Genomic DNA, 24,204 nt, shown 5'->3' with positions numbered 1-24,204 from the left:
GTGATGAGCCAGTCTTCTCCATGTATGGCTATCCAGGGTTTGATGAGGTCAGTGTCGTGATCTTCATATATGGAGACGGCCATATGGAGCGTGTCACGAGGCGTGATGGACGGATTGACTGACAGACAGGTTTTGCAGGTTTTCATGGTCATCTGCGACCTACAGTCGCAATAACGATCTGTGGTAGGTCAACATTTACATTCAGCCTGGGTCATCTTCACAGAGAGGTTTTTGAGGGGCTCTAGCCCCTCCTATATTCAGCTGTTAGTGTTGATTTTCGTCTTATACAAACATTACATTCTATTGAGCAAATCGACATGATGATGTACAGGTGTGATTTTTGAAATTACAATTGAGAATCTTTAGTAGAATTTTAGTAGGCCTACATGTGCACATGCGTGCATGACATGCATGTACGCACATGCGCGCGCACACACACACACACACACACACACACACACACACACACACACACACACACACACACACACACACACACACACACACACACTAACAGATAGTTGATGAAATAAGTTGTTGCTCTTATTGATCTGATTAAAAAAAAAGAACTTGCATGATTTATATTTCAGTGTGACAGATTTCCCTCTTCTCTCATTTGTCTGAATGTACCATGAGGGTACAACTGTAGAAGGAGGAATTTATTCTCCTTAATTTTCAAAGTACTTTTATTTTCTAATTGCAACAGCTTTGCACACATATCTAGCCTAATAGTATTCATTATGAGTAGTGAACAGAGCAGCCCATGGTGTTTTGACTGAGCCTCTCCTGACCTCTAGTGGCATGATTGAGGCGCACACCAAAAAGCCATCAGTGCAGAAGACAGATGCCTGTTTTATTACACTGTAAATTTAGAGAGAGAGAGATTGATTGATTGATTGATTGATTGATTGATTGATTAACAGTTTGCAGAATTTCAGTACATTTCAAGCACAACTCAATACAAAAACTGTGAGTGGACGACCCAATAAAGCACTACACTTGTTTACAAGAGGGTCCACCTTGTTCAATTCATCATACCATTTAAAGACATACAAATATACACTTCTATATAGCTAAAAAACAGGAAATCATCATAAAGGAGGTTAAAAGGGAAAAGAAAACATATACAGTGAGGGGGAAAGGGTGGAGAGAGAGAGAGAGAGAGAGAGAGAGAGAGAGAGAGAGAGAGAGAGAGAGAGAGAGAGAGAGAGAGAGAGAGAGAGAGAGAGAGAGAGAGAGAGAGAGACAGACAGACAGAGAGAGAGAGACAGACAGACAGACAGACAGAGAGAGAGACAGAGAGAGAGTATAATTGTAATAATCTGACTCAAATCAATACGTGAATATTAGGCCTATAATTAGCCAATAAACTGATAACGAAACAGGTTTTGTTCTATCTCTAGGCTATTCTCCTATAATCTTTGTGTCTCTCCTATTAAACTCTCTCCTTACCTATAGCTGTCTGTCATTTGAAGCTAGGGCTAGTTTGTATATTGTCTAATGATTGTGTTTTTTGGTTAGATGTTTTGTTTAATTTTAGAAAAGTGTCTGTTTTATTATTTAAACATTGTTTTTTTTCTATCATGTGCAAAAAAAACTCATCAGTTGGGTAATTACATTATTACCAGACATCAGGCACTACACACTAAAATCTTTAATAGCATAAACTTTCACACGTCACACACACACACACACGCACACACGCACGCACACACACACACACACACACACACACACACACACACACACACACACACACACACACACACACACACACACACACACACACACACACACACACACACACCCCTTCCGTATCCGCTGTAGACACTGAGTAGACCGGATCAGAGTCATACGCCACACACACATACAAAAACACCACTACGGCAAGCGCGGAGGGGCGTGTTTGTCGTGCTGTGTGTGAACGGAACAGCGCGTCGCATCGTGCTGCTACTGGGCAGAGGCAGAGCAGCCAGACCAGAGAGGCAGAGCACCAGAGCTAGCAGGCAGGCAGACAGAACAAACAACCATGTCGTCGGAGCAGGAGGCCCTCCGCTGCTCCCCCGCCACCACCACCGCCAGCTCCGCCGCCAGGAACCGCGGCGGCGTGCAGCGGGTGGAAGGCAAGCTGCGCGCCAGCGTGGAGAAGGGTGACTACTACGAGGCGCACCAGATGTACAGGACTCTGTTCTTTAGGTGAGGAGGAAAGAACAACAACAAAGTGTTCAAGTTTATAGTCATCTGTGTTAGCCACTGGTAGCCAGGCGGGCCTCCTCTTGTCTGTGCAGTGTTGCCATGTTTTTTTTTGTTGGGGGGGAGAAATAAGCAACCGGGGTCTATGAAAACGAGCCCAAAAGCAAGCAACTGTGGTCCCCAAACTTTTTGAGTGGTGCAACCACTCCAAGGAACAGCTTTGTCCCTATGTCCCAACATATGTCCCAACATATGTGACTAATGTCCCTGTGTCCCGATGTATGTTGTACCAATAGGGGGTGCTGTTGCACTTCTGATTTTCCATGTCAATGACCCCCAATTTGGCACTAATTGTCCCCGCGGACCCCCAGATACGATTTTTATATGGCTCTATTTTTATATTCTCAACAGTTTAATTTCAAGGACCACCAGTTTGACATCCATTAGTCTACGGACCCCCATTTAATGGCATGTATTTCCATTTCTGGGACCCCAATTTATATTGTAAAATCAATGTTAATTTAACTCTTAGAGTGTACAAATGGAACCGTCAGAGTTACAGACCCATGAGGGTCCATTTGATTCCAAACTATCATTTAGCTGGGGACGCCCTGGAACTCCCTCAAGGACCCCTGGGGGTCCCCGGACCCCACCTTGGGAACCACTGCACTAGGCTATTTTCAAAAATATCATGGAAGAAAAAAATGTGAAACATTCTTTATGAAACAATGTAACAGTAATCTTGTATGGGTGTTCCTGTGACAAATACATTAATCACATTTTTATATCCTTGACATTTTTATGTTTGACATTTTTATGTCCTTGACATAAAAATGACATAAAAATGTGTGAGAATCACTGGTTTAAACGACATTATAGGAAACGAGCCCAAATAAACAAACTACACTTTAGGAATAAGCCCCAAAAACCGCAACCAGCAACTACCAATATTTACAAGCAACTTCACAGGAAAAACAAGCCCAAAGTCCCTTATAATAAGCCGGCATGGCAACACTGCCCTGTGTGTTCCTTCCTTCCAGATCTTTCTGCCTGTCAAACGTGCTTCCACCTCTGCTCGTTTGTCATTGGCGGAGCGGTGCCGGGAGCCCGCCTACCCGGGGCGCCTCCGTGTTTCTTATTGGCTTGTAGTTTGTGTGCGTCATGTGTTTTAATGTCACATAATGGCACCGCTAGCAGTAGCTAGGTGGCTAACTAGCTAGCTACGTGGTTTTAGCGTCAGACTGACGCTTGCTAAGACAGTTTTATGAGTTGTTACTGGAAACGTTTTATGTATAAATGTACATAAAACTGCCACAATCAGTGGCAAGACAATGTGAGACAGACAGACGGTATGGAGGCCGAGAGACAAGTGTAGGAGGGACAGACAGCAGGGAAGCTGAGAGGGACAGTGTAGGAGAGACAGACAGTAGGACAGCTGAGAGGGAGACAGTGTAGGAGAGACAGACAGTAGGACAGCTGAGAGGGAGACAGTGTAGGAGAGACAGACTGGCCAGCTGAGAGGGAGACAGACGGTAGGACAGCTGAGAGGGAGACAGTGTAGGAGAGACAGACAGTAGGACAGCTGAGAGGGAGACGGTGTAGGAGAGACAGACAGTAGGACAGCTGAGAGGGAGACAGTGTAGGAGAGACAGACAGTAGGACAGCTGAGAGGGAGACAGTGTAGGAGAGACAGACAGTAGGACAGCTGAGAAGGTGACAGACTGGCCAGCTGAGAGGGAGACAGTGTAGGAGAGACAGACAGTAGGACAGCTGAGAGGGAGACAGTGTAGGAGGGACAGACTGGCCAGCTGAGAGGGAGACAGTGTAGGAGAGACAGACTGTCCCGCTGAGAGGGAGACAGTGTAGGAGAGACAGACTGTCCAGCTGACATGGCTTCAGACTTCCCAAAACAAACTGGTCAGGCTACTACTTGGCCTCACTCCCCGAACCCACCTCACCCCTGCCCACCTTGACAGGCTGGAATGGCTTAGGGTTGACGACAGAGTACAGCATATTGCAATGGGTCTGGTCCACAAGATTCGATACACCACCAAGATTATAAGATACCCATGTACCTGTCTAAATACGTCCTTTATGTCAACGAAGTCCACACCCACAACACCAGAGGGAGTTCAACAAACCATGTGCGGCGCAAACAAGGGACTAAATTCATTTCGCTCCTATGCCACCAAAATGTGGAACGCCCGACCAATAGTCATTAAGACATGCAAATCCCTTGACACCTTCAAAACCGCTCTCAATGGGCACCTACGGACGGCTGCAATTCAAAACTGGCCCCCGTAAAATCTGAATCCCCCCCACCCCTTTTTCCCCTCACTGTATATGTTTTTTCCCCGTTATTTACCCCCTCTATGATGATTTCCTGTTTTTGGCTATATAAAAGTGTATATTTGTACGTCTCTAAATGTTATGATGAATTGAAAAAGGTGGACCCTCTTGTAAACAAGTGTAATGCTTTATCGGGTCGTCCACTCACAGTTGACAGATGTTGTATTGAGTTGTGCTTGAAATGTACTGTAATTCTGCAAACTATTAATAAATACTTCAATCAATCAATGACAGGGAGACCGTGTAGGAGAGACAGACTGGCCAGCTGACAGGGCGACAGCAGTGAGACAGTAGGAATGTTGACAGGGAGACAGTGCAGAAGAGACAGACAGTATAGGAAAGTTGACTGAGACAGTGCAGGAGAGACAGACAGTAGGAACCAGAAATGGAGACAGAGAAGGTCAGACAGACGGTAGGAAAGTTGACAGGGAGACAGTGCAGGAGCTGGGTTCCCGAGGCTAGTGTAGGAGAGACAGAGTAGGAAAGTTGAGAGTAAGACAGTGTTGGGAGAGACTGACAGTAGGAAAGCTGACATAGAGACTGTAGGAGGGACAGACAGGAAGCTGAGAGGAGAGACGGACACAGGTGAAAAGCTGAGAGGGAGACTGTGTAGGAGAGGCATACCGTAGGAAATTTGGAATGCTGAGAAACAGACCCTACTCGTAGTAGAGCTAAGAATGTGTAGGAAACCATAGGAAACCCAACAAATGTTCTCAGTATGACTAGTACCTGAGTTGTAATAAAATGAACGTCATGAATATTTATGAACACAACACAGCAATGTGTGTTATTTCCTCTCGTTTTGACCTGAGATCAGATTCTAAAAATGTCTTCTACATCCTGACAGCTTTCTGAAAAAGCTATGTTTCTATGTCAGTCGTGCTTCGATTTTTCAAAAATAGCAGACCTACAAGCTCGTAGCGCGCCACTCGGTGGCGCGCTATGAGCTTGTAGATCTGCTATTTTTCAATAGCTAACACCAAAAGGGGTTCCCGCCCAAAATGGGTTAAATGTGTACACAATGAATCCAGCTTGTCTCTGTGCATGGTGCTATCCTGTAGCTTCCTCATATATACCTGTCCCTCCTCCCACACAGGTATATGTCACAGGCCAAGCATGCAGAGGCCAGAGAGCTCATGTACAACGGTGCAATACTATTCTTCAGCTATAACCAGGTACACGTGTGTGTGTCAGTTATACTGCATTGACTTGTTCACTGTGGTGTCATTCTAAATCCAAGTACAACGCTGCGTTCACACTGGCAGATAGATGCAAAAGATGCAAAGATTCTCGATGAACTTCTCAACAATCTGGACAACATCCTTGTAAAGCTTAATGGCTTTTATTGCCGATTTTGTTAGACATCATCTTGGCACGGAACTTTTTAGTAGCTTTTGCAGCAGCTATAAATCTGTATCTTCGTGTCGCTGGCTTCCATTGAAAATTAATGGTATCTTTTAATCTTCCCGTGTGAACACAGCACAAGAGACACGTATTTTAAAGTATTGTAGAATCTTCTTTTCTGTCTCTCTCTGTCTCTCACTCTCTCACTCACACTCTTTTATAAGTTGAGTTAGGAGCACTTTGCATCATGTGTGATGATGATCACCATGATATTGGAGGTGGTGCAGGGATACCTGTCCAGCCCCACAGAGACTAACTGGGGCTTAGAATACACCGCAGTGTAGCCGGCTTGACTGATTGTCTGTAGGAACACAACCTGCTGTGTTTAGGGGAAAGAAACCGGGCAGGGAGGGGTCTAATTTGTTGCTGTGTTAGCAACTCCTACAGGCTGGTATGGGGGCGGTGCCTGTCAGCAGGCAATGTTGAACGGGATTAGTGCGATGGGAACGCTACGTCCTCTCGGTGGGGGCACCCTACTGGCAGGTCGGCCAGTAGGGTGCAACCATAGTGGCAACACAGGAACGTTTCAGGGGGGATTTATTGACTTTATCAAAGTCAAAGTCGTACGATTTGTCTCGCACGTTACCGCAGTGAAATTTGTTCTCCGCATTTGACCCAGTGGTGAGCCGCAGTCGTGCCGCGCTCGGGAATAATTTTGATTAGTTGATTTGAGCCCCCCAATCCAACCCATTGATGCCGAGTGCCAAGCATCAATCGCATGGAGCCAATGCCAGGGAGGCATTGTGTCCCATTTTTACAGTCTTCGGTATGACCCGGCCGGGGATCGAACCCCGACCTCCCAGTTTCAGGGCGGACACTCTAACCACGAGGCCACTGTCTGGTTATGACTAAATTGCGACCGTGTGCACTCTTTGTGCACACGGTTCATTACCATACTACGCATTGATTGACCTGCATGCGGTAGATGGAATGATCTGGACTTCTCTTTTCAACCCCTAGTACAGTACATGCCTTTTACTAAATGTTTTTAACACAAATTCTCTTGTATTCTTCCATAGCAAAACAGTGCAGCCGATCTCTCCATGCTGGTACTAGAGTCATTGGAGAAATCGGAGACAAAAGTCGAAGAGGAAATCATAGGTGAGCGATATACCTCCCCCCTCCTCCCCCGCCTTGCTATCAGAAAGCTCAGTGCGGTTGCAGTCACTGACCCCTCTTTGTCGTGTGTGTGTGTGTGTGTGTGTGTGTGTGTGTGTGTGCGTGTGCGCGTGTGTGCGTGTGTGTCTGCAGAACATCTGGCTAAGTTATTCAGCTTGACGGACCCCAACTCCCCAGAGAGAGTAGCATTTGTGTCCAGAGCCCTCAAGTGGTCGACGGGCGGTTCCAGCAAGCTGGGCCACCCCAAGTTCCACCAGCTGATGGCTGTCACCTTGTGGAAAGGTATGGCTGCGTATGATATGATGTAGTACTTTATTGTCAGTTCACACTGAAATTTGTCTTGCGACACAGCAGCCAAGTATGCAGAACACATATACGTACACACATTTGACACAACACAAAGAACAAGACAATTTACATACATAAAGACATGAAGACAAGAGCAATATCCACCGCTTAGATTATCCTGTGGCTACTACGACTCCTGATTGAGCCTCAAGGTCGACTGGTGGACTTAAGGACCTCTTTAGTCTGACCTTATTGTATGCTGGTACACCATATCTCCTTCCTGAAGGTAGCAACCTATATTCTCCATACAACACATGCTTAGTATTAGAGGTGATATTCCTTGCTAACCTTAGGATGCTGTTATCATACGTGGATGTATAAAGTTTCTGAAGTTGTTGTCCAACAATCTTTGAACAAATGTTCAGTTGTTGCAGCATTTTAAATGGCTGTGTTTCAACTCCCAATACGGGCTCTCATATGGTTAGGTCTCAAATGGCTGTGTTTCAACTCTCAATACGGGCTCTCATATGGTTAGGTCTCAAATGGCTGTGTTTCAACTCCCAATACGGGCTCTCATGGAAAGGTAAGGCTGTGTTTCAACTCCCAACACGGGCTCTCATGGAAAGGTAAGGCTGTGTTTTAACTCCCAACACGGGCTCTCATGGAAAGGTAAGGCTGTGTTTCAACTCCCAATACGGGCTCTCATGGAAAGGTAAGGCTGTGTTTCAACTCCCAATACGGGCTCTCATGGAAAGGTAAGGCTGTGTTTCAACTCCCAACACGGGCTCTCATGGAAAGGTATGGCTGTGTTTCAACTCCCAATACGGGCTCTCATGGAAAGGTAAGGCTGTGTTTCAACTCCCAATACGGGCTCTCATGGAAAGGTAAGGCTGTGTTTCAACTCCCAATACGGGCTCTCATGAGACAGACGGAAGGAAATGGAGCCTCTACTTTACTTCCCTCACAGTTGTTACCAATGATATCTTATGTCATCATCACCTAACACAGGGGTTCTCAACGTTTTTGGCCGGGGACCCCCGGAAATGCTTTGGCAATGTCTCGGGACCCCCGCCCCGCCCCCTCCCCTCCCGACCCCCAATATAAATTGACTGCTACAATAACCTTAAACCATTTTGGGCGGGAACCCCTTTTGGTGTTTTAAGCATTGTTATAATTTAGCTATTGAAAAATAGCAGATCTACAAGCTCATAGCGCGCCACCGAGTGGCGCGCTATGAGCTTGTAGGTCTGCTATTTTTGAAAAATCGTGAAAAAAATTTAAAAAAAAAAAAATCCTTTTTCTTTTTGTTTTTTTGTTTTTTTAAATATTTTGGGGACCCCCCAAAAGAATTTGGCGACCCCCCGAGGGGTCGCGACCCACGGGTTGAGAACCCCTGACCTAACATGTCCATTTGCTCAGACACGTATGACGTAAATTCTTAATTCATTGTCGATGGGAGTTGAATGTTTGTGTAAGACGAAAACAGCTGAATATAGGAGGGGCTAGCGCCCCTCAAAAAAGGGAAGCTCTGTATTGATAGTCACACTCACTGTATATGTTTCTTTTCCCTTTTTACCTCCATTATGATGAATTCCTGTTCTGTTCTTTGTCTATATAGAAGTGTCTATTTGTACGTCTCTAAATGATTTTGATGAATTGAACATGGTGGACCCTATTGGAAACAAGTGTAATGCTTAATTGGGTCGTCCACTCACAGTTAACAGCCTTTGTATTGAGTTTGTGCTTGAAATGTACTGTAATTCTGCAAACTGTTAATAAATATTTCAATCAATAAAAAAAATCGAGATGGTATTAATTAATTAATAAAAAAAAAACCAATCTTAATTCCAGAGCAAAACTACAGCGAGTCTCGCTACCACTTCCTCCACTCGTCGGACGGGGAGGGCTGTGCCCAGATGTTGGTGGAGTACTCTGCGGCGCGGGGCTTCAGGACTGAGGTGGACATGTTTGTGGTGCAGGCCGTCCTACAGTAAGTCATGTTTGTGGTGCAGGCCGTCCTACAGTAAGTCATGTTTGTGGTGCAGGCCGTCCTACAGTAAGTCATGTTTGTGGTGCAGGCCGTCCTACAGTAAGTCAGACACTGCTTTCTGGTCCGTTGGTTGTGTAGTTAAAACCCATCGAGACCTGAGGACGATTCTTAAAAAATGTCTTCTGAATCCTAAAAGTTTTCTGAAAAACCTATGTTTCTATGTCGGTGGTACTCAACCTTTTTCATGTCAAGGACCCACAGAATTATCTGTATTTGTCCACACGGACCCCCATCTGAAAATATGTTGTTCCAGGGACCCCCCCAGAAGCATATATTTAAAAAATATATATATTCATGGGTTTGTGCCACATTTTCACGATTTAAAAAAAAATAGCAGATCTACAAGCTCGTAGCTTGTAGATCACAGCTAAAGTTTAAAAATAATGGTTAAAAGCTATAAGGTGACACAGATGCGTCGGCAGGTCTAAATGGGTTACCCTCTGGAATATACTTACCTACGTGCTGGCCTGGGATCAGATCCCACCAGAGCCTTCTCTGCTGAGTCTCTCCCACACTGTTTCCCTCTCTGCTGTCTCACTACGATGTCTCCCTCTCAGCTTTCCTACCGTCTGTCTCTCCCCTACGCTGTCTCCCTCTCAGCCTGTCTTTCTCTCTCTCTCCTACGTTGTTTTGATTGATTGAATATGTTATTTAGACAGAAATGCAAACAGTACGAGATACAGTTAAACATTTTGGGATAAACGGATAACACAAAAAAGGGGACTTCATGTTTCCATTGTGGCCCTATGTCCACCTCTCAGCTTTCTTATGACTGGTGTCTGTCTCAACTAAATGGAATCAGTATTAAAGGTTAGTGGGAAGACTGCCCACTACAATGGGGATATTCCAATAGAGTGCCGAAGTCCTGACGTCACTCGCTCATCCCCTCGATTCCCCATGTTCACGGAAATAAACAAGCTGTCTCTGCGTCATTGTCAGGGAGGTGTCTCTGTATCGTTTGCGACAGTCAGTCAGTCATATATGTATATGATACAGTCTGTTTCTGGCGAAAATGTAACTAATTCAGTAGCAGTAACAATAGCGTTATCTCTCAGTCAGTTGATTGTTCATATCCATATGAGTGCAACGGCCGGGATGACATGTTTATTTTTCAAACACAGTTCTTATGAGGCGGTCTAAAATCCAAGGATTACAATGCAAATCAAAAGTACATGAACCCGTGGATTTGCACCCTCTACCGATATTGACGTCAGACTTCGGTGCTCTATACTGGTGTTATCAGGGCAAAAAACTGGATATTCTATCCATAACTGAGGGGGTTATAATACAGCAGAGAACTGACCAATCCGCTCAGCTGAAGGTCCAAACCCCGTGCTGAACTGTCACCGAGATGTGAGGAACTCAGTTCTGTTGGTAACCTTCACAGCTCGGGGAACGGTAGATATTGAGCCGATGGATCTGTCCTGGATCTGTCCTGGATCTGTCCCGCCATCACTGTCTGGGAATCCCTGCAGGATGGAGAGGGAGTGTTCCTCTCTGACGGCAATGTGCATTTATTAACTTGGTGTTGACGTTCAAATGCTTGTGTCTTTGTGAGTCAAATAAAGCTTGGGTTGGTTATGTAATGATTGGGTTGGTTATGTAATGATCGCACTCGCCTTTCATCGTCCTTGTAGACTGTAATCCAACTGCCGTCAGGCGTGTTGCCCCTGAGTTTGGGGAACGACAAGCGTCTGGGTGGCGATGTCATTATTTATATCGTACTATTTGCCCTTCAGTTTTAAATTAAATGCCCTTTACAAGAGCATTCTCACATGCACACACACAGACTGTAGGTCTGTTTGGATCAGTTCTGTGCCTGTCAGCAGTATCTCCATGGTGTCTGATCTCTGGTGGTCCGTCCCACTCCGCTTTCACAATCACAACCTTTGCCATTCTCTCTCTCTCTAGTATATCCTCTTTTATCCGTCATGTCCTCTTTGGCTATTCTGTCTCTTCCTCTTTTTATCTGCAATCTTAATTTACAACTGTTTCTCTGTTTTTCACTTTGGCCTCTCTCTCTCGTTCACTTGCTCTCGTTCCGTCTCTGTCCTCTTTTTTATCTTTTATGTCCCCCCCCACCTTCTCTTTCCACCAACCCCTGTTCCTTTCACCCTCCCCTCTCCATCCCTCTCTCCTGACCTCCTGTCCTCTCCTCCACCCATAGGTTTCTGTCTGACCTCTCCTCTCCTCCACCCACAGGTTTCTGTCTGACCTCCTCTCCTCTCCTCCACCCACAGGTTTCTGTGTCTGAAGAACAAGACCAGTGCTTCCACGGTGTTCGAGACGTACACAGACAAGCATCCGTCCATAGAGAAGGGTCCCCCGTTCGTTCAACCTCTCCTCAACTTCATCTGGTTCCTCCTGCTGGCTGTGGACGGGTGAGTTCAACCTCTGCTCAACTTTATCTGGTTCCTCCTGCTGGCTGTGGACGGGTGAGTTCAACCTCTGCTCAACTTTATCTGGTTTCTCCTGCTGGCTGTGGACGGGTGAGGGGCCGCCATCTACTGCCGTTTGTCAAAAGAACCCTCCTGTAGATTTTTACAGATTATTATTATTATATATATATTTTTTTATTAGCTACTTGTGTTTTCCATTGCCGACCTGATTATTTTTTGTTCCCTCAACAAATGCATTTAGAAATAAGACAAAGCCCGGACCGTTTTGGGCTTTGTCGACTAACACAAACATGTGATGAATGACAAGTGCTCAGTGCTAATTAAAGGAATAAAGGCCTGATACAGTAGGAGGATTAATTAACTAGGCGTTTCTAAAGGCCTATTCCAGTTTTAGGTGATCAGGTGACCACCGAAACGGCGGCTATTATCTGTCTGCCGATACCAACAACAATATGCCACTCTGACCTACTTGTTATAAACAGTGGAAGCATATATCTGTCACATGTCGAACCAATAAGGTCCAGGAGAATATGAAGTCCTACAGGTCCATCAGAGTCCAAGTGGTAGATAATATGAAGTCCTACGGGTCGATCAGAGTCCAAGTGGTAGATAATATGAAGTCCTACGGGTCGGATCAGTGTCCAAGTGGTAGATAATATGAAGTCCTCTATGGGTCGATCAGAGTCCAAGTGGTAGATAATATGAAGTCCTACGGGTCGATCAGAGTCCAAGCGGTAGATAATATGAAGTCCTACGGGTCGGATCAGTGTCCAAGTGGTAGATAATATGAAGTCCTCTATGGGTCGGATCAGTGTCCAAGTGGTAGATAATATGAAGTCCTACGGGTCGGATCAGTGTCCGAGCGGTATGGTCGAGCACTGCTTATACGAAACCTGAAAAGTCCTGTTCTGTATTCATTCCAAGCGGATGCAATGGTCAAAGATAAAGGATCCAAGTACTGTAGCTGTCGCACTGCAACAAACATCGGTGTTGCTGGATCTAGCATAATAGGAGAGATCCTGATTCTGTCTGTGCCACAGAATCTCTCTGAGGTCCGGTCTGTTGTGGCTGGGATCAAAGTCAAACGATTTGTCACACACGTTACCGCAGTGAAATTTGTTCTCCGCATTTGACCCATCTCTTGGAGCGGTGAGCCGCAGCCAAGGAGCGGTGAGCTGCAGCCGTGCGCCGCGCTCGGGAATCATTTGATTAGTAGATTTGACCCCCAATTCAACCCTTTTGATGCTGAGTGCCAAGCAGGGAGGCATTGGGTCCCATCATGAATATTGAATACAATACATTAGAATGGAAGACCATACTGTAGCTACACAGTGACTCATACAGCATATAACTGTAGCTACACAGTGACTCATACAGCATATAACTGTAGCTACACAGTGACTCATACAGCATATAACTGTAGCTACACAGTGACTCATACAGCATATAACTGTAGCTACACAGTGACTCATACAGCATATAACTGTAGCTACACAGTGACTCATACAGCATATAACTGTAGCTACACAGTGACTCATACAGCATATAACTGTAGCTACACAGTGACTCATACAGCATATAACTGTAGCTACACAGTGACTCATACAGCATATAAATAATACATAAAACCACCCGAACATACCTAGTGCAGAAAAGAGCAGCATTTTACCACAACTATCTACAGATAGATACATTAAACATTGGCCTAAAGCTAAGGCTCATTATTAAAATAAGTACCCATTGTGCTTTTCCAAATGTTTATAGTTGTAGGTAGACATTAATTTTAGACATTGGCTACTTACTGCCAGTGTTGATTTCCTCGACTAAAACTGAGACGGAAAATGTTCGTCGACTACCTTTTTTCACTGACAAAAACTAAATGGAAACTAAGCTACGATGACTAAGACTAAATATACTGACAATTTCGTCAACAAATAAAAACTAGACTAAAATGTTAGGAAGGGAATAGTGGACAAGAGATCCAGTACAAGTCATTTTACACTTGCTGAAAATAGCAAATCTACAAGCTCACAACGCGTCGCGGCGTTGTGAGCTTGTAGATCAGCTATTTTCAGCAAGTGTAAAAACAGCCATTACGGCCCACCAAAAACACATTTTAGTCGACTAAATCACCTGTAGATTTAGTCGACTAAAATCTCATGACATTTAGTCGACTAAAACTAAACTAACACATTCCAGGTGACTAGAATGTGACTAAAACTAAGTGAAAACTATTCAAGAGACTATGACTAAAACTAAAATAGAAATTTGCTGCCAAAAACAACACTGGCTACTGCTAATACATCGTATAATTCCGTGTAGGCTGCATTCCTGCTACAGCTAATCGGTCATACAGCACAGGCTGAGTTAGACCCTGAAGTGTAGAATAATTAATTTCTGTGGTATACTCCGGTGAAAATTCCCTTCTATAAGCTCACAGCGTGTCACACAAATGCGACGTGTTGTGAGCTATACTATTATTGGCATTTTAGAACCACACGACGGCCATTGGGAAACATCACGAGGACGTCTGGAATGCAGTCGGTCTCACTCAGCCTCGGGAAGCTTTGTTGGCCTATTCATGGAGATCAAGAGACGATCGATACCTGATGTTTATGAGCGCATATCGAGCAAGCAAGCAAGCAGTGAGCCGCGTGTAGCCAGGTGCGCTGATGTCTGCGGGGCAGAGCCACAGCAGACGGCCCTGCATGTGATCGAAAACGTTATGTTTTTACCAGCTGCTTCATAGAAGCGGCAGGATAGTGTTTACCTGGGAAACTTGCGACCGGTAGACGGACACCGCTAGTCTTTCTGCTGAGTGTTGCCAAGTCTGCATATTTCCAGCCTAACGTGGATTCATTCACAGTTGCTTGCCTGGTTTGGTTTTTGGAGGCTGCTTAGCTTATTTCTGTCACGACAGTTGCCACCACTGGCAACAACCCATAACATCCCATCGTCTGCACGGCATGGCTAGTCGAGCACTTCTGATTGGCTGCCTCGTCTCCAGCCATGTTGCCTCAGAATTCTTTAGGGTCACTAATTTGAGCATAACAGCGGAGCGCAGCTAAAAAGTGGCATAACGTCAGCAGCAGACCCACAGATAATAATAATGCAGCTGGTAATTCATTGATTTAATCAATTTGGGCTTGTTATTAACTATTTCACAGAAATCTTTACAAAACACAGCAGGGAAATGGTGTGGAAGTTTACTTTCAAGGCATTATTTTCACTGCCCACCCAACGGGTCAATGCTTGGCGCGTTCTGCTGGCCCGGATGATTTAAAAAGTAACCAACCGCGGCCATTCATGCACTACTTGAATAGTTTTTACTATTCTCTAAGACTACTAATGTGTTGTTATGCTTATGCAGTGTTTGAATTGCCGGGGCATCAGTTCAGTATACTGTTTGCTGCCGATGGGTGTAGTCACAGTGTGTCAAGATTAGACATGGACGAACCAACACACAGTTTTGTCCAGTATAAGTCATTTTACAATTGGTTGCATGCTGAAAATAGCCCATCTACAAGCCCACAACGTGCCACGCTGCGACGCGTTGTGAGCTTGTAGATCGGCTATTTTCAGCAAGTGACGAACGACGGCATCATTACGACAATCGCATTAAGGCCCGCCAAAATACATTTTGTTCCGACTAAATCAACTGTAGATTTAGTTGACTAAAATCTTGTGACATTTAGTCGACTAAAACTAGACTAAAACATTAAAACATTCCAGGTGACTAAAATGTGACTAAAACTAAATTAAAAGTATTCAAGAGACTACATTTGCTGCCAAAAACAACACTGGTTTTATACACTATAAATGAATACGTTTTCATGCGTCTACGTGTTGTCTCTCTCCTAGGGGGAAACTAACAGTCTTCACAGTGCTGTGTGAGCAGTATCAGCCCTCTTTGAAGAGGGACCCTATGTATAATGAGGTGAGATTTTATTATTAGTTATGTTGTCTACATTTAAGAGTGTTCAATTGGAACCAAATGGACCCGCAATGGTCCATGTGGTTCCATTTGTACACACTAGAGTTACAAATGGATAAATTAATACTGAGGTCTTTCTTGACTGTGTAATAATTTAACCCAATTATCTTTTTTTTATTATTATTTTTACCATGACAAATTAATGCTGGAAATGTGTGTGACTTTTGAAAAATCTGTTGGAACCTTGCCTGGCCCTGCAGAAAATACACCCGCTTTGTTCAGAAAATGCAGTTGTAAAATCATTACTGTGAACAATTTTGTGGTGGCATTTTACTGTGTGTGTGTGTGTGATGTGTCATTGTTGTGCTTGTCCTCAGTATTTGGACAGGATAGGACAGGTGTTCTTCGGAGTTCCACCCAAACAGTCCTCATCATATGGTGGATTGCTAGGTGAGTGTGTGTGTGGTGTGTGTGCGTGCGTGCGTGCGTGCGCGCAAGCTTGTGCGTGCTGTGCATGCGTAAAGTTTAATTCACACATGTTGCAAAAACCGCATGCATGGTTATTTCCCTCAAAATGTTGAATGTTCCTGGTGGCTAGCGGTGTGGTGGTGCTTGGACACAAGGCCAATCACAGCAACACAACATCTGTACAGAGCATGTCAAAAGCTAAGGGCCATCGACGCCAAGCCAGCGGATTCGACCGTTATCTCTGCATTTGATTGGCGAAATCATCTGTTATCAGCACCTTCGCATAGGGCCAGTATGGCCATACTGGCATACTCACTCACAAGGACTCCCCCTGCTGAACGTGTCATTTCCAACTCTATTGTCGGCGCATGGAAACTAGGGGCTATTCTCTGCCTATCGGGACGTAACTCGGACGGCGCTGAGTCGGGTCTGAAAAATACCGTCAGGACATCAGTGACATTATCACCCGTCACAATAGGTGATAATGACATACTGAAACAGTGAGTATGCCAGTATGGCCATACTGGCCCTATGCGAAGGTGCTGATAACGGATGATTTCGCCGATCCAATGCAGAGACACCGGTCGAATGGGGTGGCCAAGCACTGTACATATATAGTTTGGAGAGTTTGCAGAGTCCAAATCACAATTAACGATGACCGTGATGAACTAACCCTAACGATACAAAAAACTACAAATCGCTGGACCCCTGACCGGTCATCTTAAACCGGATGTAAGAGTCGCATCCTGTCCGTCGGTCAATCAGGGTCCCAAACTAGCATGCAAGACAATAATATGCTAACTAGCCAGTTTCGAATTGCAGCCGTCCGTAGGTGCCCTTTGAGAGCGGTTTTGAAGGAGTCTAGGGATTTGCATGTCTAAAGACGGGTATGGCGTGAATAGTGTCGTTATTGTCGGTGCTTTCACCTTCACACCTGTATCTAATCTGTGCGTGTGATTGCCAGGTAACCTGCTGAACAGCCTGATGGGTTCGGGTGAGGAAGAGGAGGGGAGCGAGGAGGCACAGCAGCAGGAGGACAGCAGCCCCATAGAGTTGGACTGAGAGGAGAGGAGGTCGACTCCCCCAACACCTCCTCTGTGAGGGAGGGGGGGGGGGGGGGGTCCTTGTCTTATAGAGGGCGTGCTGTTATTCTCTACACCCCCCCCCCCCCACCCAGCCTCCTGCTGCCTACCATCTCGAACTTTGACCTTCGCTCCACCCACCCTGTGCCCTTCCCCCTCCTCCTCCCACCCAAGGACTATTAAATGAGGACAGGAAGCGAAGACTGTACGGTGGACTCCATGTTGCTCCCTGTGGAAGGAAAGAAACACGCGCAATGGGCTATATGCAGCCAACACTTCCGCGTTCAGCTTCCTTGGTCTCAATTGCGCATGTTTCTTTCCTTCCAGGGAGCAACATGGAGTCCACTGTACGGTCTTCGCTTCCTAACCTTATTTAATTAACCTTGCTCCCACCCACCCACCCACCCACCCAACCAACCAGTCAGAAACCAGAACAAACATCAGGCCGGGCCAATAAGCACCCCCCCCCCCCTCTCTCTCAGCACTGCCTGGACTGACCGCGCCAAACTGCAAACTCTTCCTCTTCGATGATGATGATGATGATGATGATGATGACTATTAGAATAACTACGGAGTTAATATTATATATTCTTTTTCTTTTTAATCTTTTTTTCTTTATTTTGTTTTTGTTTTGGATGGTGGGTGGTTTGAGGGGATGTTCTCTCATTCTCTGTGTGTGTGCGTGTGTGTGTGCGTGCGTGTAGGGCATTTTGGTTATAAGTGACCTGGATGAAAGAAAAAAAAAGTCTTTACATTTCTTCCTTTTATTTTCTCTTGGACAAAGAATCAACCTAAACAAAACAAATGTGTTTTTTTGATGCAGCTGAAATTCAGGCACGCTTTCCTTCCCCTTGTTGTGAGTGGAGGTGTTGATTGTTAACCCATTTTGGCCTGACGTCAAAATTAAAAAAAGTAAAAAAATCCTGACAGTTTTCTGAAATACCTATGTTTCTGTATCGGTGGTGCTCAATATTTCATGTCACCGACCCCAAAAATATTATGTAATTGTCCACCGACCCCCATCTGAAAATATGTTGTTCCAGGGACCCCCCATGAAGCAAAGATTTGAGTTCTAAAACGTTCGCGCTTTAACAATTTTTCAACAATATCAGATCTACAAGCTGATATTTGTCAACAGCTAAAGTTTAAAATAGTGGTTATAGTGGTTAAAAGCTAATGTGACACAGGCGTGTCCTTGGGTCTAAATGGGGTTAACTCCGAACACCACCCAGTAAAGTACAATACAGTATGAGTATGTGTTGGGGTGGACATCATTTATGTCGACATTTAAAATAAATACACAGCCAAATCCTCAGTGTACAAATTGAAACTTACAGATATACATTTGGTTCCATTTGTATTGTAATTTAACCGTGTACACAAGTTGCTTTATTCCAAAGTTTTGAAAGGATGACATAGCATTTTGCACTTGCAAAGGCTTAAACAACAAAACAAAGTTCCACCTGAACCATCTCGTTTAGATGTGCTTTCCCATAGGCCCGGAGTAACTCAATGTAACACCAGGACAGGACGACCGCAAAGTTATTCTCTCAGCACCGAGTACTAATTTCTTCCTTTTGCGAGAAACAATTTCTTTTGAACCGTACAGTACAAGATACTGTTACTGACATGGTGTCTTTTCATACATACTGGAGGGTGCGTGCGTGCGTGCGTGCGTGCGTGCGTGCGTGTGTGTGTGTGTCAGAGAATGTATACAGCATGCATTCTGCTTCGTTTAAATCAGTGGTTCTCAAAGTGGGGTCCAAACTGGCAGTTCCAGGGGGTCCCCAGAGGGTTCCAGGGGGTCCCCAGCAGTTCCAGGGGGTCCCCAGCAGTTCCAGGGGGTCCCCAGCAAAATGATAGTTTGGAACCAAATGGGCCCGTATTGGTCTGTAACTCCGAGAGCATACAAATGGAACCAAATGGTTCCTTTTGTACACTCTCAGAGTTAAATTAACATTGATTTTTATAATATAAATTGGGGTCTTGGAGATAGAAATACCATTAAATGGGCGTCCGTAGAATATTGCATGTCAAACTGAGGGTCCTCAGTCCATTACAATGGTTGAGAATCGGTGCAAGAGCCGTAAAAGGTCCCTGGCATGTCTTTTCAAATGGGGGTCTGTGGGCATGATATATGTGTCAATTTGGGGGTCCTTGACATGGACATGTTTGGGAACCACTGGTTTAGATTGCCTCCTGTTTCAGGAGCCCTCCTTCCTTTTTGAAATTAACTTTGATTTCCAAATCTAAAATGCTGCTCTTATAGTTTGACTTTGCTTTGGTCTTACTTTAGTATATTTTGACATGGAACAGTATTGTTTAAGTATACAATTAAAAACAACAAAAAAAGTGTATTTTCAGGCGTGTAAAAACACATTAGGACACAAATATGCACATTCTGTACGTGTGTAGTTACACCACTGAAAGTACTGTTTGTTTTTTTCATGAATTGCTGAGTAATTTTGTGTACTTAAAGTACTTTGCCTTTAGTTAATTAATATGCCAAAATAATGCCACTGTAAAGGGTTATATTATTAAGTTCTTTGATTTTGGTTCATAAACGTCGTTGGAGCCGAGTGCGACGAATGACGATGCCGCCAATTAAAGCGCGATGGAACCGCCTCAGCACAGCAGGTGCGTCGTCTATGTATTGAGGAATGTTACCAATATTTAGGTGTTTTCTTTTTTTTAGTTTTTTGGTAGAAACTTGTCCTTCAGTCTAATGTCCGTGTCTAACACAGATAACTTGTATTTACAACAACGCACACACCAAAACGTCTGGAAATTTCTGTCTTTATTTCCTTTCCCTTGTTTTCTTTCTTTTGGGTGAACTCAGGTCTAGTGGGGGGGGGGGGGACAGCAAAGCCTTGCTGTATTTCAGTGGCTCTCAAAAGTTGGGTCGAGGCGAGGGGACCCGGCCTCATGGTTCCTAAAAAGGCCTCTTTTACAGGGCTGTTGTAACTGATGGGGGTTCGTTTTATTCCTTTGCTCTTAACGAGAGTGAGTAAACATTAACTGTGATGAAGCCCTAGCCATGAAGCCATGATGGGAGCACATTCGCATGATGTCATAATGTACAGTACATACAGTTGGGTGCCACCGATATTGTCCCTTATCATTTGACCCATTTAGGCCTGACCTAAAATTTTTAAAAAATCCTAAATCCTCCAGTTTTCTGAAATAAATATTTTCACGATTTTTCAAAAATAGCAGACCTACAAAGCTCGTAGCGCGCCACTCGGTGGCACGCTATGAGCTTGTAGATCTGCTATTTTTCAATGGCTAAATTATAATGTTTAAAACACCAAAAGGGGTTCCCGCCCAAAATGGGTTAACTGTCCTTTTGCGCAGATCACGCAAACCTCAGCAAAAAGAAAAGGACAATATCGATGGCCTCCAACTGTAGGATGAGGGTTTTGTTTTGGATGGAATTCCAGATTTATTTTGCAGTTGCAAAACATTGTCTCAGAATGCCTGATTTCACCTCGTTTCGTTCAGTGTTGGGTTTCATTTGTCACAGTACTGATATGCGCAGACAGTACAATAACACCAATAGGCTACAAGGTTTTGTTGTTGGTTGGATTTTTAGTGACTACAAAAAATAAAATAAATGAAATAATGCTTCAGAACTTCTCAAGAGGTAGAGCTCACAGACAAACGTTTTATTTTTTTCTGTTAAGGATTTACTGATGGAGTGATGAAAGCTGTGAGTATGTCTATTTTCTAGTATTTAACTTTTTTTTTTTTTTAAGGAACAGCTGGCTTTTGCTGTAGAAACCCTGATAGCATTGATTTTTGTGAATGTATAGTACACACCACACGCTCTACTGCAGTGTTTCTCAACTCCGGTGTTGGAGACACGTACCGAGACCTTTCTAATCTACCACCCAGTTAATTGCATTCCCCAGGAGTTCAAGATACAAATGAGTCCCAAATTAAACTATGTCAGAAAAGGGGGGGGAAAGTACTCGAGAAAGTCCAGGAGTTCAGTAGAGCATCTGCTCTGGTGTGTGACTGACTTGTATCATGCTTTGTGTTAACCACATTATAACTCATCGCTATATGGGGCATGTCTTTTAATACACCAACATTCTCAAAGAAATAACCTAGTCATATATACTTCATTGTGTACATACTGTGTTGAATTGCGGACAAAATATCTAGAAGCTCAGATTTACAATCTCAACGTGTTGAGCTTGTAGATCGTCCACTTTTGTTGTATATGGCGTGTCAGCCTTACGTGGTTAAGGCTGCTGGAAATCAGACCCACATGACGTAACATTATGCTCCCATGAAGCAAGGGAGTCATCACCACAGAGAATGGTACATAGGAGCACTATTACAATATTTCATTTTGATTGCTCTCTAGCTAAGAATGTTATTGTTTCCACAGTCAACTCGTGTCACATGCTGGGATTTGATGGGTAGTTGAGGTGAGATGAAAGTTATACATTCTTTTTGTCCCTAAAACGGTGACTTTATAACAAGAATTATAATTCTGTTGGAACAACTGTCTGGTGTGTCTGACAGTCTGAATTCAGTCGAGTCTCTTGTTTCATCTCCCAGGAGAGCAGCTTTCATTTCATCAGAGTTTGTGACTTGGTTCTATCTTTTTCAAAAGGAAATTCCAAATCGTCAATCATCCTACAAAAGTATATCTGACAATTTACCCCCAGAATTTCACAAAGTGTGAGATAGTTCTTCCCTTTTAAGTAATGATAAAGGCTCAGCGTTCAGAGAATGACCCAAAGGACAGAATAATCTGGTGGTTCTGTCACTTATTGAGTCGAAGCATTGTCATATTTTTTTGTTGTTTGTTTTTTTCTCCTCAGTAATTAATTTTACGTTTGAAATGCTAAAGGGGGTTGTTTGCCTTTTTGATGAATCACTAATTAAGCAAATAAACATGACTGATGAGGCTGTTTAGTCTGTGTCCTTAATGATCCCATCCTTGATTGATTGATTGAAATATTTATTAACAGTTTGCAGAATTACAGTACATTTCAAGCACAAACTCAATACAAATACAAAGATTGTTAACTGAGTGGACGACCCAATTACTCTTGTTTACAAGAGGGTTGTTCAATTCATCAAAAACACATTACCCATGGGCATGGCATGCCATTAACTTGTTTTGATTGATTGATTTTTTTTATTTCACAGTAGTATGCAGAATGGGTACATTTCAAACTAAAGCACAAGACTATACAAAAACTTACTGTGGTCAACCATGTTAAAGCATTAAACTTACAACAGGGTCCACCATTTTCAATTCATCAGAACATTTAGAGACGTACAAATATACACTTCTATTAAAAAAATCACACCCGTGTGAACTGAGTGGTGTAAGGTTTTATATAGCATGATCAGCTGTGGTCTGACGTAATGTCTGACGTAATGAAATAAGGTAAGGTATTATGTAGCCTGATCAGCTCTGATCTGACGTAATTAAATCACACCCGGATGTGATTTCACAACTGGCTTTTTCTGTGCAGAGAAAATGACCATGGTTGCTACGGTCATCCAGTTCACCCGGGTGTGATTTAATTCAGAAATTATTTTGAACATAGCAACCATGCTCATTTTTTTCTGCACACAAAAGCCAGTTGTAGGAGTGGTTTACACCACTCAAAAAAACAGGAAATCATCAAGGAAGTAAAAAGTGAAAACCATATACAGTAAAGGCTCATACATAGTCTGGATTTTCGGTGGTTAGGTGACCACCGAACTACAACATGACATCACTGAGGTGACCACCGAACTACAACATGACGCCACTGAGGTGACCACCGAACTACAACATGACATCACTGAGGTGACCACCGAACTACAACATGACGTCACTGAGGTGACCACCGAACTACAACATGACGTCACTGAGGTGACCACCGAACTACAACATGACGTCACTGAGGTGACCACCGAACTACAACATGACGTCACTGAGGTGACCACCGAACTACAACATGACGTCACTGAGGTGACCACCGAACTACAACATGACGTCACTGAGGTGACCACCGAACTACAACATGACGTCACGAGCTGCGGTGAAGAGCAAACCACCGCCACCGCTCCAGCCCTTCTCTCTGTTTTTACTCACCACCGCTCAACGTTATGTCAGCTCTGGTGGTCAGCTCACCACCGGAGCGGTGGTCAGCTCACCACCGGAGCGGTGGTCACCTCACCACCGGAGCGGTGGTCACCTCACCACTGGAGCGGTGGTCACCTCACCACCGGAGCGGTGGTCACCTCACCACTGGAGCGGTGGTCACCTCACCACCGGAGCGGTGGTCACCTCACCACTGGAGCGGTGGTCACCTCACCACCGAAGCGGTGGTCACCTCACCACTGGAGCGGTGGTCACCTCACCACCGAAGCGGTGGTCACCTCACCACCGGAGCGGTGGTCACCTCACCACCAAAAATCCAGACTATGAATGAGCCTTATGGTTAAGGGGAGAAAGGGGACGTCCGTATAGGTGCCCTTTGAGAGCGGTTTTGAAGGAGTCAAGGGATTCACATGTTGGTAGGGCGTTCCACATTTTGGTGGCATAGGAGCGAAATTAATTGTATAAATGCTCTTGACACAATGCATGCTACAGTATGGCCAAAGAAAATTTGGAAACGTGCTTATACAAATACAATATAAAACGAAGCATATAGAAATAAATGCATTTGTAGTCGGAGTTGGACCAATAGGCTACATTTAATTAATGTTCAAGGAACCATTTGAATTAGAAAACTGTAACCCAATAGTCTGCAAGGGAACATACACACAGCTTGGACACATATTTGAGTTTATGAAAATATAACAGAAATTTGAAAACTATCACCAAATCGGTGATGGAACTCAAAATATGATTATGTACTATATAATAGTTATTTTCTCTGAATCCCTGATATGATCATGCTG

General features: G+C 44.2%; 1 protein-coding gene across 2 annotated transcripts; it reads left to right on the top strand.

Annotated features, from left to right (window-relative positions):
* Window positions 1-1,880: 1,880 nt before the first annotated feature.
* Window positions 1,881-22,207, top strand: get4 (guided entry of tail-anchored proteins factor 4). Of its 2 annotated transcripts, XR_013788740.1 has the most exons (10): window positions 1,881-2,196; window positions 5,639-5,717; window positions 6,966-7,047; window positions 7,198-7,347; window positions 9,205-9,343; window positions 11,644-11,784; window positions 15,664-15,739; window positions 16,114-16,186; window positions 17,169-19,041; window positions 19,102-22,207. XR_013788740.1 is itself a non-coding variant. In XM_079491880.1 (9 exons), the coding sequence occupies exons 1-9, from the start codon at window positions 2,030-2,032 to the stop codon at window positions 17,264-17,266; spliced, it is 1,005 nt and encodes a 334-aa protein (XP_079348006.1). In that variant the 5' UTR covers window positions 1,881-2,029; the 3' UTR covers window positions 17,267-22,207. The 2 variants fall into 2 exon arrangements, 1 of the variants encoding a protein (XP_079348006.1); XM_079491880.1 differs by having other exon boundaries at window positions 17,169-22,207.
* The last annotated feature ends 1,997 nt before the right edge of the window (window positions 22,208-24,204 follow it).

Source organism: Electrona antarctica, assembly GCF_951216825.1.
Source record: "Electrona antarctica genome assembly, chromosome: 22".
NCBI lineage: Eukaryota > Metazoa > Chordata > Actinopteri > Myctophiformes > Myctophidae > Electrona > Electrona antarctica.
Note: the sequence above shows the minus strand (reverse complement) of the source record. Positions and strands in the feature narration are given on the sequence as shown.

What these genes read in the sequence shown, in the direction of transcription:
- get4 (XM_079491880.1), top strand. Translation starts at nt 2,030, where the DNA reads ATGTCGTCGGAGCAGGAGGCCCTCCGCTGCTCCCCCGCCACCACCACC. An exon ending in TACAGGACTCTGTTCTTTAG is followed by an intron (nt 2,197 to 5,638) that starts GTGAGGAGGAAA and finishes CCTCCCACACAG; the next exon opens with GTATATGTCACAGGCCAAGC. An exon ending in AGTCGAAGAGGAAATCATAG is followed by an intron (nt 7,048 to 7,197) that starts GTGAGCGATATA and finishes GTGTGTCTGCAG; the next exon opens with AACATCTGGCTAAGTTATTC.